The sequence below is a fragment of the Bos indicus genome, chromosome 14 (genome assembly GCF_029378745.1).
Source record: "Bos indicus isolate NIAB-ARS_2022 breed Sahiwal x Tharparkar chromosome 14, NIAB-ARS_B.indTharparkar_mat_pri_1.0, whole genome shotgun sequence".
Lineage (NCBI taxonomy): Eukaryota > Metazoa > Chordata > Mammalia > Artiodactyla > Bovidae > Bos > Bos indicus.
In genome coordinates this window covers 1-18,495 of record NC_091773.1, presented here as the reverse complement: position 1 = coordinate 18,495, position 18,495 = coordinate 1, and the positions used below count along the sequence as shown (strand labels likewise).

The following is an 18,495-nucleotide window of genomic DNA, read 5'->3' as shown; positions in this document are numbered from 1 at the left end:
CAAAGTATGTACAGTCTACTTTTGAACTATTTTTATCACAGTATTATTTATTGCTTTCTTTCAATAAAGTACTGAAGCAAAATTTCCCAGGGCCAATAAAGAGTGCCGAGGGTAAGCTGTACTCTCACTGAGAACAGACCAGAGCTGGTAATGGGAGCCCGTGTCATCACATGGACATTCTGTTAAGAGAAATGGACGGATGCAATGGAAAGGCCAGAGGCGGAAGCATAGGTGTCCCTAGAGGACGACCGACGGTGTGTTCATGCCCTTGGCTCTGGAGACAAGAGGCTCCATCACTTCAGCATCTGCGGGGACAGGGCCCCTCTGCTGCTGAGGCGTGGGCAGCGGGCCGAGGGTGGGAACAAAGTTCAGGTGTCGAGGCTCGCCATCGGTCACAGCGTGGGGTGTCCGAGGGCAACCTTGACGGGGACCCAAATGATGCACCCTAGTCCAGCATCAGGTCCTCCCCCAGCATCAGACCCTAGTCCAGCATCAGACCCCAGTCCAGCGTCACGGCCCTAGGCCAGCATCAGGCCCTCCCCGACGCTCAAACCCTCCCCCCACCTCCGACCCTTCCCCAGTATCAGGCCCCCCACCTCCAGTATGAGGTGTGGCAGCCCTACTTGTCTGATACTCCTGAGCACACTCAGGCAGCCCCAGAGAAGCAGGACAATAGCTCTGGCAGGAGGTGCATCTTTAGGAATCACCTGTGGAGCAGCAGCAGCTGGGCTTTGTTTTAGATCAAGGAGAGACAAAGAAAAGGCACTTGTGCAGGAGGCAGTGGAGGCTGTGGGCACGTTCCCCCAGCTCTGCTTCCTCCCCATAGGGGCTTTGCTCTCCTGCTCTCTCACAGGCCCCAGGGTGGTGTCCTTCCAGATTCACGGTCTCCTTGATATCTCAAGCCCAAGTCCTGAGTTGTGTCCCAGTCCGGCGTGGCAGAGGGCTGGGAACACCCAAGCTCAAGGGCTGAAAGGATTCCAGGGGGACAGCTGGGCCCCAGCAAGTGGCAGGGCAGGGGATGAGGGTGGCCGCCTACAGAGGGCTCCGGAGCAGCACTGGAAGGAGAGCAGTGATGCCTTAGCTCACTCGGGGATGCTGCCCGGCCTGGCACTCAGAGATGTTACTGCCAGCAGCTCTGGGGATACAGGAAGCCTGGTGAGTGACACCACGCCACCCAGGCCGTGTGGTGGGCACTGCTGACCATGTCCTCGGTTTTCATTCTGGTTCCAACTGTCCCTCCAAGGGCTGATGGGCTCCTCTTCCGAACGGCACAGACATTTTCTTTCTGTGGGTGAACGCATCCCTTGTTTCTGTTGGCGCTGTTGTCGCTCATCGTGTGTTTTCCTCTTTACAACCTGTGCTTGCTGCTCTTCCAGTTTAACTTAGGAGCAGCCCTCATTTTCTGCATTTCTAGTTGTCAGCATTCACTGGGGCTTTCCAGGTGGCGCTAGGGGTAAAGATCCTGCCTGCCAATGCAATAGATAATGAGAGATGTGGGTTCGATCCCTGGGTTGAGAAGATGCCCTGGAAGAGAGCATGGCAACCCACTCCAGTCTTCTTGCCTGGAGAATCCCATGGACAGAGGAGCTAGTGGGCTACAGTTCCTGGGGTCGCAGAGTCAGACACGACTGAAACAGGTTAGCACACACTCAGGTTTTAGTTCAGTCGCTCAGTTGTGTCCGACTCTTGTCACTCCTTGGATTGCAGCACTCCAGGCTTTCCTGTCCTTCACTATCTCCTGGAGTTTGCTCCAACTCATGTCCATTGAATCATCATGCCATAGAGCCATCTCATTCCTGTTTCATCCACGAGAGAGGTGGCTGGGGCTCGGCAAAGTGTCTGGTCCCACTGGGTGGGTGTGAACCTGCCCTAACCGCTCCCTAACCAGGTGACTGTCACTTTGTCCTCTGTAAATCGGGAGGGGGCAGCACCTGCTTGGTAAGGGGCACACACAGCATCTGGTACATAATCAATGCACCATCCATCTCAGCATTGTATTTACTACTAATAGGGATAGCATTTAATAATCTGCTCCTTTTTCTCTCTTGTCACTAAACTGTGCTCCAGACCACATCTGCTTTACTTACCCCTGTAAATCCCACACCCAGCACAAACGAGACTCAACACAGTTGTGGCTGAAGAGGCAGGAACATGCGCTGTCCTCAAGGAGAGGAAGCTGAGTGATATGGGGGCCTGATGATAACCCTGTCTGATGAGGGGACCCCAGGAGGACCTGTGTGGCTGTCGGGTGGGGTGGGGGGCATGAGCAGAACCCCTGATGAGCTCCTGGGGATGGGGAAGGTGGCAGGAAGGAGGGCGGGCTGTTCCTTGTGGGGTGTCCACAGATTGTACTTCACCCCTCACTGAGGAGCACTTAGGCCGTTTCCAAACACATGTCACTGTTAGGATGAAACAATCATCGCCCAGCTCCTACTCAATCAATTTCGTAGAATATGTTTCTAGCACTGGAGTACAATCATCTGCTTTATTCATTCCATGCTCCGTTCATCCACCCAGCCAGCCAGCCATCTGTTCATCCATCCACCACTCACTAATCAATCCATCCATCCACTCTTAATTCATCCATCCATCCAACCATCCACTCATTAACTCAGCCGATCATCTCAGACCCATTGAGAAGACAGACGCCTCCTCCACTCCTGCTCCCAGGAGGACCCCCAGCGTGATTGACAGGAGCCTCGTGGGGACGACAGGGGAGACACAGAAGGGAGATGCCTGCAGGCCCTCCTCCCTCTGAACGGTGAAGCACCCACCTGGTCCTAACGCCTCCTTGCTGGGGTGTTCAGGCCGGCCCTTTTCCTTCTTGCGAAACAAGCGGCTGATGGAGGACTTGATGCCCTTCTTCTTTGGGGCTTTGTGCAGCGAGCCCTGGCTGCTGGTGCTGCTGCTGGGGTTATTCCCGGGGCTGTCCTGAGAGCCTGTGGAGCTTCGGGGAGAGAAAACGACCTTTAACTGGCACCCCTGTGCAAACACACACCCCTCCATAAGAGCTACTGATAGAAACGGGCACCCAGAAACACCCGTGCCTCAACCTCGCAGCTGACAGTTGGAGTCTCCTTCACCAACCAGACTCCACACGAGCAATGCAGGCCCCCGGTGTCAGACAACCGCACCGGGAAGCTGAGATTCTCTGCCTCGAGCTCTCCCGAGAGGAGGGCTTGACTTCAGGACAGCTGGTGCAGAGGGCGCTCTGACCCTCCCTTAGGGTCGCTGCTCAGCAGGTGACGACGCTCCAGGAGAAGACGAGCTCCCCTGCTCTGGGTAGTTCCCCCCGCCTCCCACAGGGTAACCGTCCCCGGCCGTGGCAGGAGAGCGACGATCACCGTGCAGGGCTGCTGGTCAGGTGACCACACGTGCCCCCCATCGAGTGCTGCCTGGCTCAGGATGGGAGCTTAGCAAGTGGTGGTCTGAATGAGGACAGTGTCAGTCACAGGAGGGGACAGGGTCTCCTGAGAGGAGACCCCTGCAGAAAAGGGAGGGACCCTCAAGAGCGAACCCGAGAGGCATGGGGCCGTCACCGTCAGGAACGTGCCCTCTACCCAGAGTAGGAAGAAAGCTCCCACAGGAGTCAATCTGTAGAGATGGACATTTTCTAAAATCACTGAGGTCACTGAGCTCTTCTTCCCCAGCACCTGAAGTTCACCACTAAACACAGGCACCGAACTCAGTGGTATTCCTTTAAAATCATCCTTGCAACTCTTTCAAGACAAGAGGTGCAGGGCTCCTGAAACTGACGATGCACACACAGGTCACTTACTTGTGGGCGTCCCTGAGGTCCTCATGGGTGGCTGTGCGCAGCGCCCCCGTGCGCAGGCGGCCCATCCGAAGCGACCGTGGCCAGGCGAGGGTCGAGGTTTCACATTTGATGGCGGTCTTGTCATCTCCTACCTCTTCCCGTATAGCTGGCAGCTGAGGGAGTGAGGTAAGTGTCAAATTGGCTAACAATAGACTGTTCTGAAAAAGGCAATCACACAGGCTTTACATTATAACCAGAAACTTATTTGAAGATCTATTAGCTATGCTTTCCCCCAAGTACAAAAAACCCTTGTTATAGCTTAATGCCATCTTAAAGGACTGTCTTGTTCAAAAAAAGCGAGGCTATGGGGCAACGAGAGCATCTGACTGAGTGCAGAGACCCCGGACGGGAGCCTCCCTGCAGCCGGCCTCGGCCCTCCCTGGAATCCAGCGACCAGATGGCCCTGTGGGGCAGGACAGCAGAGCGATGCTGGCACCCTGAATCCTGCACGGCATGAACTGCCCTGATGAAAGGACTGTGCTCATCGCCAGATGCTGCTCGGAAGCACCACAGCTAGAGTACAAAACCTCTCAGCAAAGCCGTCCAGACCTTTCTGTTTGAAGGAGAAAAAGACACAGCTTGTGCCACCATCCAAGATCATTTGTAGTGATGATGCAGGTTACTGGAACCCATGACAACAAGAGAAACACAGAAAAGGTACCTAACCCCTCCACGCGAACACCATGTGCCTGGATCGTATTTCTCGGTAACATACAGACTGGGGACTACCCACTGAAGTACTTACACGCAGTTCGAGTGTCATTCGCTCACAGTGGTTTCCATAAGGCACCCCCAGGTCTTCACTAAGAGATGATCTTGTATCACCCTAGAGCGGTGGGAAGTTCAAAAGGGAGGAGACATATGGGTACCTATGGCTGATTCATGTTGAGGTTTGACAGAAAAGAAAATTCTGTAAAGCAATTATCTTTCAGTTAAAAAATAAACTAATTTAAAAAAAAAAAAGAAGAAGAAGAAGATGATCTCTCTTGGACTCCCAGCGTTTCCGCTGGTCCTGGGTGTGAGGAAAGGAAAGACAGTGTGGGAATAGATTAACCCTGCAGGGTCCAAACAGGTCTCACTGATACATTTCGGTGTGTGGTTAAACCAGGGGAGGTTTTAGGAAACATGCATGGCATGTATTGTTATAAACAATGAGTGCGTTGTTTTGACCAACTAACCTGTGCTTTTTTGGTGGGATTCTGTAAAGAATACTGATCCCGTGCAGCCCCACAGGAGCTTGGTGACAACAAAGTAACTTAGCGCAAAATACAGCTGAACTCATTTAAGAGCAGCTGGATAAACTGGGCTCCCTCCCCTGAGCTCTAACAAGAACCCTCAGACAACAGAAGGCTACAAAGGCTAGAAATTTTCCACATGGAACTGAACAGGGATCAATCTCAAATTCAAGTTAAAATAAGCATTTATAAAAATCAGAAAATAACAACGAACAGAGCAGGGAAGTGACAGGCCTGGGTTGACTATGGACTCAGTGGAGACAAACACCTGCCTCAGAGTCAGGGCCCAGGCCAGCCCCTTCCCCCGGGCCTCCTCCTGAGGAAGGCCTCTGGGTCTGCGCCTGGCTGCCCTCCCCCAGGATGGGAGCTGCCCCACTGGTGCCACATGTGGCTAGGAAGGGCAGTGCTGTGTCCTCGCTGAACAGGAGGGCAAAGCAGACCACAGAGCAGGCGAGCAGCACACCCAGGTCACCAACCCCAGGGGGACAGCGCTGGTCTGCTGTGCTCAGCAGAAGGTCTCCTGTGCACTGAGCTGCCTGAACTGGAGCACGGCCACCCCAGTCCTGCGGGAAGGCCCAGGAGTGCTCGGTCAGCGGGCTGGGAGCAGGAGAGGGACAAGGAAGGCCAGCCCTTGGGGCACTGGACTCCAACAACAGGGGCTCATCCAAGTGACCCGAGGGGAGAGGCAGAGAGCTCCCTCCTGATGCTCCCTCCATCAGGGATGCCGTGATGGACACGAGAGCCTCTAGAGGAAAGCGGGCTGGACAGCACCATGGTTAAGTGTCCAGGCTCTGATCAGACCAGACCACACCACGCTGCTGGGTGTGAGAGCCTGGGCAGTGTGCCCGGCCTCGCTAAGCCTCAGTGTCTATGTCTGCTGAATGGGGATAGCAGCAGCCTGGACCTCACCTGGGGATGAGATGACAGACTTGGAAAGCACGTGCCCGGCACACAGAGTCTCCTGCACACTGCTACCCACCATCATTAAATTGGCTTCCCGCAAATCTAACATCTATGGCTCTGATTCAGTCATTTCTTACATGAAAACACTAAGCGGAAATTCCATGGTGGTCCAAAGGTTAAGACTTGGCACTTTCACTGCCGGGACACTGGTCTGATCCCTGCTTGGGGAACTAAGATCCCATAAGCTGTGCAGCATGGCCAAAAACATAAGTATAGAAACTTTTAAGAATAATAAATAATACTATGTCTATTATAAACAAGCATGAGATGATCAGAAGGCAAACAAGTGGGAGAAAGGCAAACTGTTACAACTGTCCCAACGAATGACCTATTTCCAACAGAACCATCACCACATTTTAAGTGATGGGTGAGTTTCATTACTTCCATTAAAACATCAATTATTCACCAAGACATAACCACACAGTGTTCATTCACGTTAAACGATAAGGACTCTTCAATACTTCACAGAGAAACAAAGGCCTGCTAAATGAGTAAACAGTCTACCTTTCGACGCTGCTTCCTTAAATCACTAGGCTGATAGATGCATGCAAAGAAATGAAGAGAAACCAGATTCTTTGCGACTTTGAAGCTAAAATTTCAAGAATCCGTAGAGGCAAATACAGTAAAGCAAAAATGATGGCAAACATGTAAGTGACATGAAGATTTAGAGAACATGTGACTGGAAACAGAACATTTTTTTTGACCACAGAAGTTAAATAAGCTATTCGAGATTTACTAGAGAAACACTATAAATTATTACTCAAGAAGATACCATTCTATTACAACATCATGATTTATTAAAGCATAGCATTCTGTACAACAAAGGGCCTTAACAGGTGTCTATTCTCAGCCAAATTTCTCTATAAGTTCGTTTATCTTAATCAAAAACATGTTATACTTTAAATTAGTAATTTAACTGATGAGGAAGTTACCATAATATCTATTTTAACACTGAACAAATCTAACCACCTTTTGGACATTAATGTAAAATCCTGACACAGAATTTGATTTAAAACTTCTCACAATAAATTCATTAAAGCAAGTTCCCTGTGAAAATATGTAAGAATGAAAGCTAGCATAATAGCAGGTGCAGTCTTTACATTAACCATAGAAGATACTTTTTTAACGAGTCTAATAGAGACATTAACTGTGCAAAAGCTGATGAGATTTACAGTCTTAAATACAAGCACCAACACAGAAAGGATATTGTGTCAGTTCAGTTCAGTTGCTCAGTCATGTCTGACTCTTTGTGACCCCATGAATCGCAGCATGCCAGGACCCCCTGTCCATCACCAACTCTTGGAGTTCACCCAAACTCATGTCCATTGAGTTGGTGATGCCATCCAGCCATCTCATCCTCTGTCCTCCCCTTCTCCTCCTTCCCCCAATTCCTCCCAGCATGAGTCTTTTCCAATGTGTCAACTCTTCACTTGAGGTGGCCAAAGTGCTGGAGTTTCAGCTTTAGCATCAGTCCTTCCAATGAACACCCAGGACCGATCTCCTTTAGAATGGACTGGTTGGACCTCCTTGCAGTCCAAGGGACTCACTCTCAAGAGTCTTCTCCAACACCACAGCTCAAAAGCATCAATTCTTTGATGCTCAGCTTTCTTCACAGTCCAACTTTCATATCCATACATGACAACTGGAAAAACCATAGCCTTGACTAGATGGACGTTTGTTGGCAAAGTAATGTCTCTGCTTTTGAATACGCTATCTATGTTGGTCATAACTTTGCTTCCAATGAGTAAGCGCCTTTTAATTTCATGGCTGCAGTCACCATCTGCAGTGATTTTGGAGCCCCCCAAAAATAAAGTCTGACACTGTTTCCCCATCTATTTCCTATGAAGTGATGGGACCAGATACCATGATCTTAGTTTTCTGAATGGTGAGCTTTAAGCCAACTTTTTCACTCTCCTCTTTCACTTTCATCAAGAGGCTTTCTAGTTCCTCTCACTTTCTGCCTTAAGGGTGATGTCATCTGCATATCTAAAAGTCCATTAATTCTACACTTAAGAGGATCATTTCTTCATGTAAGCACAATCTCATTTATGAATTACACATGATATGTAGTTTAGGATCCATCTACATATATTATGCTTATAACTGCGTGCTGCTGCTGCTAAGTCCCTTCAGTCGTGTCCGACTCTGTGCAACCCCATGGACTGCAGCCTACCAGGTTCCTCTGTCCATGGGATTTTCCAGGCAAGAGTACTGGAGTGGGTTGCCACTGCCTTCTCCTGTAACTGCACAGTGATACACCAATTCAACTTACTGCTATGGGGGAAAAACACCATTTAATGACACATGAAGACAAAGCACAAACCCGACTAAGGGGACACACGCTGTGGACCACAGAACGGCTATGACCAGAGCAAGTGAGGGGACGGGGGACGGGAGATGGATGGGTAAACTACAGCCTCGGGGGCTGGGGGGGATCTGGATTCATGATGACTAAGCAGACAACAGGATGAGAGAGGGAATCAAAACCAATGATGAAAGCAGACACACTGTCAGAGAACTCCAACAGCAAGGAAAACATACAGAACTGTTTTTTTCCAAATATTTGGAAAGAAATCAAGCATGAAACCACAGAGAAATCATCAAAGAATTTTAAATATCAACTAATTAGCCAATGATGCCAATTATAAAAACAGTGTCAAAAGACCACAAAATGGACTGGTTACCACTTCACAGGCCGCTAAAATGATTCACGGTTAATTTAATTATAAGCTGACTAACAATGCAGCTAACATGAAATGGGTGGTAACAGAAAAAAGAGACAATACAAGTCCAGTTACAAAGCAGAATGTTGTACACGTGATTTCATGGGGTAAACAGCAATACACTCACAACACCTAAGCTAAACACACAAGAAAGCTGGAACATGTGCTTTAGAGCCGCACACTCTGTCACCAAAAGCCCTAGGTCGTCATCCCAGTTTTAGACTCAGAAAACTGAGGCAGCCCGACGTCTTCCCTGCGGCCCTGGGGCCCTGGGCTTTTAACCTGGTTTCACACGCAGAGCTGGAATGAGCGCATGGCCAGGTCCATCAGCAAGCAGACCAGTGTAGATTCTTGGTTTTGTTCCCACCGCATGCCCTGCACCCTGCAGCCAGGCATCCCCAGTGGAGAATGTGCTGTACGGCTTTCCCATGCCATGAGAGCTGCCTATGGCTACTTTCAGGAAGCTGTCTGCTCCCTGAGAACAGAAACTTCCCTGCAGCTGCTGTGCCCAGCACAGGCCAGGCCCAACGTTACAGAGGCAGGCTCTCGCTGAGTTCATGATGACGTGCTAAGTAGTGGTCCAAATATCAAGACTAATTTGTTGCTGTGCCATTGTGGAATGACTAAAGACTAGGCGGTTTAAAAACTTTTAGACCTCTGAGCGTAGCAAATGTACCTGATTTTCTTCTGGGTATAAAGAGAAAAAACAAAAAACAAAAAAAAACAGCGTGCTGGGGGAGGGATGCGGCAGGGAGGAGGCAGACACATACCAGAGTCATGATGCCCAGCTGGTCTCCCTCCTGTGCCAGGCTGTGCCGCCTCGTTCTGGGCTTGGGCAGGGGCGGGCAGGAGCCAGCATGCGAGGACGTGGGAAGCAGGTTGAGGGAGCTCACTGATTTAAAACGACGGAGGCTGCCTAAGCTCCCCCTGTCCTCCCTGCTCTCAGTCTCCTCGGCCCGCTGCTCCGTGTTCTCCTTCTCTTCTTCGATCAACCTAAAATAGAATAAAATACGTCACCTGCCTTTGTCAGCAGAGGAACCTATCTGGACAATAAATTTGGGCTGGCATTCTGTGTCATGATTAGCAAATTCCAGAAACAGTTGCTCAATGAACATCTCAGCCAAAAGGTTCTACGTTTCCTCTTTTGAATATTCTCAAACTTAGAATAACTTAGCGTTGAGTCTTACAAACTGGCCCTGATCATTCACGCTTGATTTCACTTATTTACTCTAACATTCTGAAGCGGCCCTGGTGGCCACTCTCTTTCCTGTGAAGAGATACCTCAAGTTGACAACCCTTACCTCCCCTGCTCTCAGGGCAGAGATGCACGTCAGTGCCTCAAGTCTTTTCCACTGGGAATCAGGAACTCTGTATAATCAAAACAGCAATTCACAAACAAGCTGCAGTTTCTAAACACAAGTCTCCAGACCAGATGAAGTGCTGAGTTGATCTTTTTTTTTTTTTTTTTTTTTAAGGTTGTATATATACAGACGCATCACTTGATGAGGTTCTCCACCAGCTTTGTGTGAGTTCCTGGATTCATGTCAATGTGCTGCATTAACCTAGAATTCACAGTTTCTGCTCTTCTCCCCTAATGTGTGGTGGATGTTTTTATATAGCAGTTTAAATACACGATTATGCAAATAAAATGACTTTCAAATTAAAATACAAGATTCTTACAGGAAGTAAACTCTCCAGCTTCACTTCTACTCATACATCTGGAAAGTTTTTCACTGTTGATAACAAGTTGATGGACAGAATTGACCATTTACATCAAGTCAACTTGTCGCATAAGGAAAAATCACTTTTACCTGACAACTTGCTGTAAAAATAAAAATATTAATATATAACCGTTCCATACTTCCTGCAGGGACGTGGAAAGACCATCTTTCTGAGCTCATCTGTGCTCAAACACGGCCCACAAAGCTGTCTGTCTTGGCGTCAAATGGGCAGGCGACACCACCTGCATTTGCTGGTTGTCCCACTCACCCCCTGCCTTTCCCCCGGAGCATCCCGCTCGGCCGACAGGAACGGGCACCTCGGCCTGGGCTGACGTGATGAGAACAGTCTGAGCAGCAGCTCTGCCTGGTCCTGTGCAGGGTCACCGGCCTGCGGCCACTCTGAACATGGACTCGGGACACGGGCATAGCTGTGCGGGTGTGGCACCAGGCAGGCCTCGGGGCCCCCAGCCACCTGGCAGCACCCAGACCCAAGGCCCCCCACTCACCACGAGGCAGGCCTTTGGATTCTATCCCGTTTTGAAAATTGTTATAACTGCCAAGACGGTGTCTAAAGAAAACTTCTTAAATATACTGATGAGATGAGAAAAACTCAAACACACGTCCTTGGACCACTGTCTTACAACAAGCCAATCTTCACACTGCATTAAGTTAAAAAGGAAAATGCAGATCTGAGTGGGAATTTGCCAAGCGCAAAATCCCAGCTTTCACCAGGTGGCTTTTCACCAGAACATGGGGGCCTCTGAGGGACACAGGAGGGTCCACGGGCCACAGGGGACCCCGCCTCGGTACCTCACTCACCTTGTGGCTCAGAGCTGAGGGGGGACACCCCACAACGCCCCCCCCCGCCCCCACAGAGTGCTGACACCACACCACGGACAGAATGCCCTGGCTGACCGAGCTCTGTAATCAAGGGCCATCTCAAAACTGAAAATTCTTGAAGCAGACCTGAGGTCAGGTTTCTTACTATGGAACACTCAGACGTCCCTAGGAGAAGACAGCTCCTCAGAGAAACCGAGTTTCTGGGGAGCTGAGTTCAGGATCACTCACCGGATCTCTTCGTTGATGGCGTCCAGCTGCTCCTGCATCATCACGGTCAGAGTCTTGGCATCAGCCTGCCTGCCGGGCGACAGCTGAGTGGCCAAGCTGAAGAGGGTGACCCTGTCGCCCTCGTCATCAGACACGCCCTGGTCACTCTCAAATGCCTGGGCCACGTCGGCCAGCATGCTGGCTTTCTGCATGCGCTCCCAGTCCTGCTCCTTCGGGGTCTGCACCTGGGCATGAGAGGACCACGTCTCATCAGCGACATTCAGGGCAGCTCAAGTCTATCAGGAACTGAACCCAATTTTACATGGAAGCCCTGACTCTGGATAAATGGACCATGCTCATGAGACACTGCCATCTCTTAAGCGAACAGGACTCAAGAAACAGGCAGGGGGAGAATCCAGTTCCTAGATGGCCTGGTGACACTCAGGTCTCAGCGTGGACGGCAGGCAATCCTATGAGGTTATTCACAAGGGTGGGCTGATGGAGTCAGAGACAGAAACTGAAAATTACAAAAATACACCCATGCCTCCATCAGCCAGGCTGGAGGAAAATAAGAAAAAAGAACCCTTCAGCTCGGCAGCCGCTGGGTCCCTATCAGCGGTCATCACTGGTACCAGTTCACCAGAGTGTGCTGTCCTCGCAGGCTCCCAGTCCTCCGTTTCCCAGGCTGGTCTGAACACCCACAGAGAGGCGCAAGCAGGGGCAGCCAGGAGACGGGAGGGCCAGCCCCTCCGTGGCTCTCCTCTCGGGACACAGGCCCTCGGGCTGTTCTGGGGGATGGCTCCTCGCACTGCAAGGGTGGCTCTGTCATCAGAGACACATGGGATAGTGCCAGCGGGGCCCCGTCCCGCCCTCCCGCTCTCACACCTCACACCCTTCTCTCTGAAAACGTCCCCCCTGCCACACTGTCACCCAGGTCCTGCCTTCTTTCCCAGACAGGACCTCAAAGGAACTGAGGGGCAGCCTCGAGGTGCTGGCTTGCTGGCTCCCTGCCCCTGTGTCCAGTGCCCTAGCCTCCAGTCTTCATCACGACCCCGCCCCAGGGCTGGGCTACCCCATTTGCTGGCTCCGGGACCGCCTGCCATCATTCCTCCTCTGCTCCAGCGAACCAGCTGCCTATGGGTTCACCCCCATCAGCCCAGTCGGCATGTCCTCTCCCTTCTCTCGCCTTCCAATCACACAAGGGGAACCAGCAGATTCCTCCTCCAGGGTTCCCTGCAGCACCCACTGCGGGTCTCTGAAAGCTCCTTGGGAGTGGCCTCTATGGTCCCCCTCCCCGCCAGGTCTCCACTTCTCTGCCAGCAGGCGGTGAGCCCCGCCCTGCAGGGCAATTCCCCAGGGGCTCGAGGAACCCGAGTTACCAAGCCCCTTCCTTTCCTTGCCCTCCCCCACGCCACCCCCTGCCCCCAGCATGTTTCTCCCTGGGCTCCACGCCTTGCCCTCCCTGCGGTTATTCCTCAGTCCCTTGCGCCCCTTCTCAACCTTGGAATGCAGGATGCCCCACAGCCCTACCCTTGCACCCCATCTCTCTCCACCGGCACCCGCCTGGTGACTTTACTGTGCTCGTGCCTTTAAATGCCATCTGTATGCCCACGACCCGAAGTCCACCCTGACCTGAATGAGTTTTCTCCCGGATGCAGGCCGGAACACTCAGCTGTTCTCCTGACACGTCCCCGGGACACCCAATGGGCTCGTCCACCTCAACAGGGCTGAGGCCCAGCTTAGCTCCCCGCCCCAGCCGCCCTCCTCACCTCAGGAAACAGGCTCTGGCCTCGAGCTGCTCAGGCCTGAGCCCAGGCTCCTCCCTGATGTGGCCTACTCTCTCCCTTGTCCCCGCTGGTTGACATGACCCTTTTTCTATCTCCGAGTGGCTACTTCTCTTCCTGCCTCTGGGTCTCTGGTTCAAGGTCACCCTCCTGGTGTCACCTCACTGGCCACCCTGTTTACACACGATCATCCCCTCCTCCTTGGACAACTCAGGCACTCTGGTCTCCTTTCCCTGCTCATTACTGTTCAACAGGCTGCATGGGTTTAAAAAGGGGTCCACAAATTCTTCCATCCTCCTCCCTTCAAGAGGCAGAAGGGGCAACTCCTGCTCAGCCCCTGAGCGAGGCAGGACTTCGCAGCTCACTCTCGCAAACAGAAGTGAAGGTGTGCGGCCTTGAGACCAGGGCGTGAAAGGCCCCGGGCTAAACCCCGCACTCTCGCTCTCAGAGGGTGTTCCGAGGAGCGCCAGGCCATGGGAAAGCCACACAGCAGGGACCTCGGCCTGTCCCCAGCAGCCAGGTGAGTCTGAAAGCCTGCCATCCAGCCCTGGGGGGCCTTCCCTTGCCCTCAGGAGGCCCTGAACCAGGCCTGCCTGCTAGAATGCACAGGCACTGGGGACTGTGAGCTGCTCCCTGGGAAGTCACTAAGCTTTGCAATGATTCGTTACGTAGCAGTGGATAAAGGACACACACGGTTTTTAATTCACTGCTGGAGTCCTACTTCTGACCATGTCTGGCCCAAACTAACTGCTCACTGAATGTGGAAGCTCAAAACACAGACATGTATGAACAAATACATGGCATGAATGAGGCGAAAAGATAAAGGCACTTAAACTCCCAATGAGAATTCTTCTCACTATAAGCTGATGGATATGTGTATCCATTTACTCGTAGGACGATTTCAAAACTGTGCTAATTAGTACCATGCTGGGCCTCACAGTAGGCCACAAATAATCAAAATTGGTTAAGGAAAAAAAGCATGCCTTCAAAGTAAACTCTTAGCCAGAAAAAGGAAAATGGGGAGACGTAAAGCAATCTATCAGCGCTTTGTTCCAAACCCACCTCAGGACCACAGTGTGAGGGGGCAGGTGCCTCACAAGGTGCCAACCAGGGATGGGAAGGGGGTGGCGGGGTCCTTGCCTCGGATGGCTCATCGTGCAGTGCTGCCAGCCGGCCTTTCTGGGGGCACCGCAGCACCGCCCCATTGCCCAAGGAGTCTGCTGGCCAGTCCGCCACAGGGAACCTGAGGTCCGGGGCGCTGCCCAAGTGGGGTCGGCTGAAACACACGGGGAAGAAGAGTGCTGTTAGAAGAAAAGAGAGCTCACTCTGTCAGACGAGCCAAAGCCTGTCCATTTGGAAGATCGGCAATTTCATAGCAAAAGGGCCCCCGGGAGGGCACTGTCCTCCTGGCTCCAATAGCAACAGGCCGCCCGCTGCTCTGCAGACACTCAGGGCTCATCCCCAGCAGCTGGAAAACTCCCGTATGTGGGGAAGGCAGTGCTGCCGCGAGGGTGTGGAGCTGACTAGGACAGGATCGGCTGTCTGGGGTTGGGGCGTCCAGGGTCCCCCTGGAGCCCGCTCTCAAGTTCCAGGGCAGGGCGTGCACCTGCTTTGCTTTCCCCTTGGCACCCCACCTCCCCTCTGGCCCACGCCTGCTCTGACCTCCCTTTCCCACGGGAAGTCTGTGGATCACAATCACCGGTCTGCCTGGAACACTGTCTGCACCGCTCTCAGTGCTTTTAAAGGCGCCTCAGACAACCCGCAGCAGAAAAGCCTCGGACCCACAGCTCGGAGCTGAGCACCATTGGTGTCTCCCATTAAAGCAGAGGTGAGCGTGTCACCAGAGTCTGGGCTGAACAAGGCCCAGCACAGATGCTCAGGCCCTGAGCACTAAGGCCTGGGCCTGCAGGTGCCAGGAGCTCACTCAGCAGGGGCCTGCTGGGAGGCAGGGCAGCCCCGCCTTGACTGTGAGCCGCCTGTACTGCAGGAACGCCCGGGCTCTGCTCAGTCTTGTCTCTGGGACGAGGGTGGTGCCTTCATGTGCAGAAGTCCCTAAACCCAGGAGACAGGGCCTTCCTCCGAGGACAGGACACCCCATATGTCTGCAGAGTGGCCAGGGCCAACCACCAGCTCAGCCTGCTCGGGGTCACAGGCTGCTCTGCTCGACGGTTTTGCGAACACTGTGCTGCACAGGAGATGGAAATCTGGAATCTCCCGGAGCCACACCTGTCTTCCCTCCCATCTCCCCTCCCTCCTGACAGAACTTTTCCCTTCTCTGCTCCACTTCCACCCAAGTGCCTGGGGCTAGAGCACACTTGAGAACTGAGTGGGGGGTACGACACAGTCCCGCTGTGGACTGGGGACCCTCGAGGGTCCTCTGAGGGCCACAGAGGCCTCCGGGTTGGGTCAATCCCCAACCATCACCTCCCAGTCCCCTCGCGGGGTGCAACCTCCATCTCTCTCCCCCTCCTCACCCGAAGCTCTTTCCTCCGGGAGAATGTCTCAGAGACAAGGTGACCAATTCCTCTGGGAGGTCCCACCAAATACGCCGTGCCTGCCCTGCCTGTGAGCCAGTTTTCAGTCCCCACTCCCTCCCTCCTGAGGCAGCACAGTGCCCCCCACCCAGCCCACACTGCCCACAAGCCCCACTCTGAGGCCCCACCTGTGCTGCTAAGTCACTGCTGTGACCCCTCCAGAGCTGCCTCCTGGAGACACCCCTCCCTCGCACCGGCCGCTGTGGCCCACTGTCTTCAGAGCACAGCGGCTCCTCCTGCCCCGCGGCTGCTTCCTCTTCTCGTCTCTCACTCTCACTGACACACACGGGACTGGTGACCAGGCCCCAGGCTTCTCCATCTGAAGCCCCCAATTGTGTCAGGCCTCGGTTCCTGGCACCAGGTCCCTCCTCGTTACCCAAAAACCCCCAAGAGGAGGAGGCCGTGTCCACCTCCTCTTCCTCCACTGTCTATGCAGTCCTCCTCACACTCACCTCGTCCACCCTGGGAGCAGGAGTTCCCCACCTCTGACAGCCCCAGCCCCTCACCCTGGAGGAGCTCTGCCACCAAGTCCGGCCACGTCCCCTCCTGTTCTGTAGGGCACGTGCTCTCCTTGAACTCCACCCACCATGGTTTCAGACACAGGACCAGTTTCTGGCTCTGCCTTTGTCTCAAATGACATCTCCTTTTCTCTAGAAGAAAGCTGGGTGGGGGCTCTGGACTGCGAGGATCCCCTAAGCACTCAAACACAGAAATATGCGTATGGGCTCCAAACTGTCTCCTAAGTCAGGATTCAAGCAGTAGTCCATTTCCTACAGATGAATGAATGTCACCAGTAAGCACTTAATAACCTTTGCTAAAGTTTATCTCTCACTTGTGACCATTTTCCGTGAAGAAGCCAAAGAAACATTTAAATACTTAATAAGAATTACCGCCCCTATAACAACGAGGAAGAAAAAATCAGGATGCTCAGTAATCTGCTCTCCTCATTCACAAGCCAGGTGATTCCTCCCACCGCAGTCAAAAGACTACAGGTCATTAACCTTCTGCGACTCTTCAGAAACGTCAGCGTCACAGTCTGTCAGGCCCCTCAGATGAATACGCCCAAATACCAACTGGTCGGCCCCCTACTTCCAAACCTCTGCTGTGGTTTTGAGTGTTGTCAATCCTGTGACGACCACTCCGTGGTACCAAGTTTGACCCTAAGGAACGATGCTTGTCTCTTCCCTCTCGCTGGCCACGAAGCTACAGGCTCCTTGAGGTGCGACCATGAGCAACACCCAGTCATACTGTCCACACACCAGACAGGCCCTTGTCACACTCGACAGCGCTGAGGGGAGCTGCCCGGGGGAGCAGCCTACCTGTGGTGGAAGGGAGCCCCTCGCAGTCTCGTCTGGTCCACTTCGGCTCTCAGGGTTTCCAGGTTTAGAATCAGCTGGTCCTACGAAACAGTAAATGACACAGCCTGCACCGCTTGCTTTCTGGATGTAAAGTGACTTGCACCAAAATGTGCAGAACAGGTTACATCAGTAGGTATCAACTCCCAACATTGTAATTCTGAGAAAATGTTCTCTAAGAGTCCCTAGCAAATAGAAACACTCAGAACAATATTAACCCTTATAAACCATAATGAGGAGGAAGTTCCATCTCAGGTGTAGAAAAGGTTTCTCTGGAGGAAACATGGCAAGCCATTAACAACGATGAAGTCTGTAGAGAGAAGCTAGACTTCAGGCGGGGGTTTCGGGTCAGGGGGATACGACTCACTCTATTGCCCTCCCTCCTCTCACTGCTTTAAACTGTCTCCATGGAGCTCACCTGCATTCCTCACATTCATTCCTCTACAGCCCACTTCACTTGCTCATGAGGTAAAACAAGTCAAACGGGCCAAGTTTGTGAGTCACTCAACTCAACCTGGAAGCTCTGTGCTGTCGGCCACGGCAGTCACTCGCCTCGTGCAGCCCCTGAGCACGTGAGACAGGCTGGTGCAAAGCCCGATGTGGAAATCACACAGAGGATTTCAAGACTCATGGTGAAAGAAGGACGTCGAGTAGCCCGTTGGTTTTTAGGAAATTTTAGATTGTGTAGGTGGCTCGTATTATCTTTCTGACGCACAGCACAGTCCACGTGAATGGCTCACGCTTTGTCTGAGCTTTTGGGTGATCCCTGAAAGGACTACTCAGAATTCTGAACCACACACAACAGCCACACACTCTAAATCCATCTATAATGCAAACACATTCAGTGTTCAAAACCAGAAGTGCTATACGTGTTATAGCAGTGGATTAGCCATAAGGAAAATGGAACTCGACTTCTGCTAAGCATCTGCTCAAACTCATGTCCACTGAGTTGGTGATGCCGTCCAACCATCTCATCCTCTGTCATCCACTCTCTTCCTGACTTCAATCTTTCCCAGCATCAGGGTCTTTTCCAATATGAAAATTCATATTAAAAAACTGGAAATAATTACCTCAAGCAATTTTTAAATGCAATAACAAAGTTGCCAAGTCTGTGTTTTGTAAGATGAGCATCAATTTCAAGGTTTAAAAAGCTGTTTTAGGACCTACTGTATTAAAAAAAAAAATGGAGAGAAGACAAAAGAATGATCTATTTGAGATTGGCTCTGTATGAGAAATTGCTGAGACTAATTGACGGGACGGGTCATGGGTATTTATTATACTACTCCATCCACTTTTGTGCATGTTTGCAATTCTCC

At 52.0% G+C, this 18,495-nt stretch overlaps 1 protein-coding gene across 2 annotated transcripts; it reads right to left on the bottom strand.

The window, feature by feature from the left end:
- Positions 1–27: 27 nt before the first annotated feature.
- LOC139186835 (liprin-alpha-1-like) lies at positions 28–15,922 on the bottom strand. Of its 2 annotated transcripts, XM_070802186.1 has the most exons (7): positions 14,353–15,922; positions 11,528–11,751; positions 9,509–9,731; positions 4,563–4,643; positions 3,779–3,930; positions 2,775–2,947; positions 28–1,466 (listed from the first exon to the last, which is right to left on the bottom strand). In XM_070802186.1, the coding sequence occupies exons 2-7, from the start codon at positions 11,716–11,718 to the stop codon at positions 1,411–1,413; spliced, it is 876 nt and encodes a 291-aa protein (XP_070658287.1). In that variant the 5' UTR covers positions 11,719–11,751; positions 14,353–15,922; the 3' UTR covers positions 28–1,410. The 2 variants fall into 2 exon arrangements, with proteins under 2 accessions (XP_070658287.1, XP_070658286.1); XM_070802185.1 differs by lacking the exon at positions 14,353–15,922 and having other exon boundaries at positions 11,528–12,091.
- Between the last annotated feature and the right edge of the window lie 2,573 nt (positions 15,923–18,495).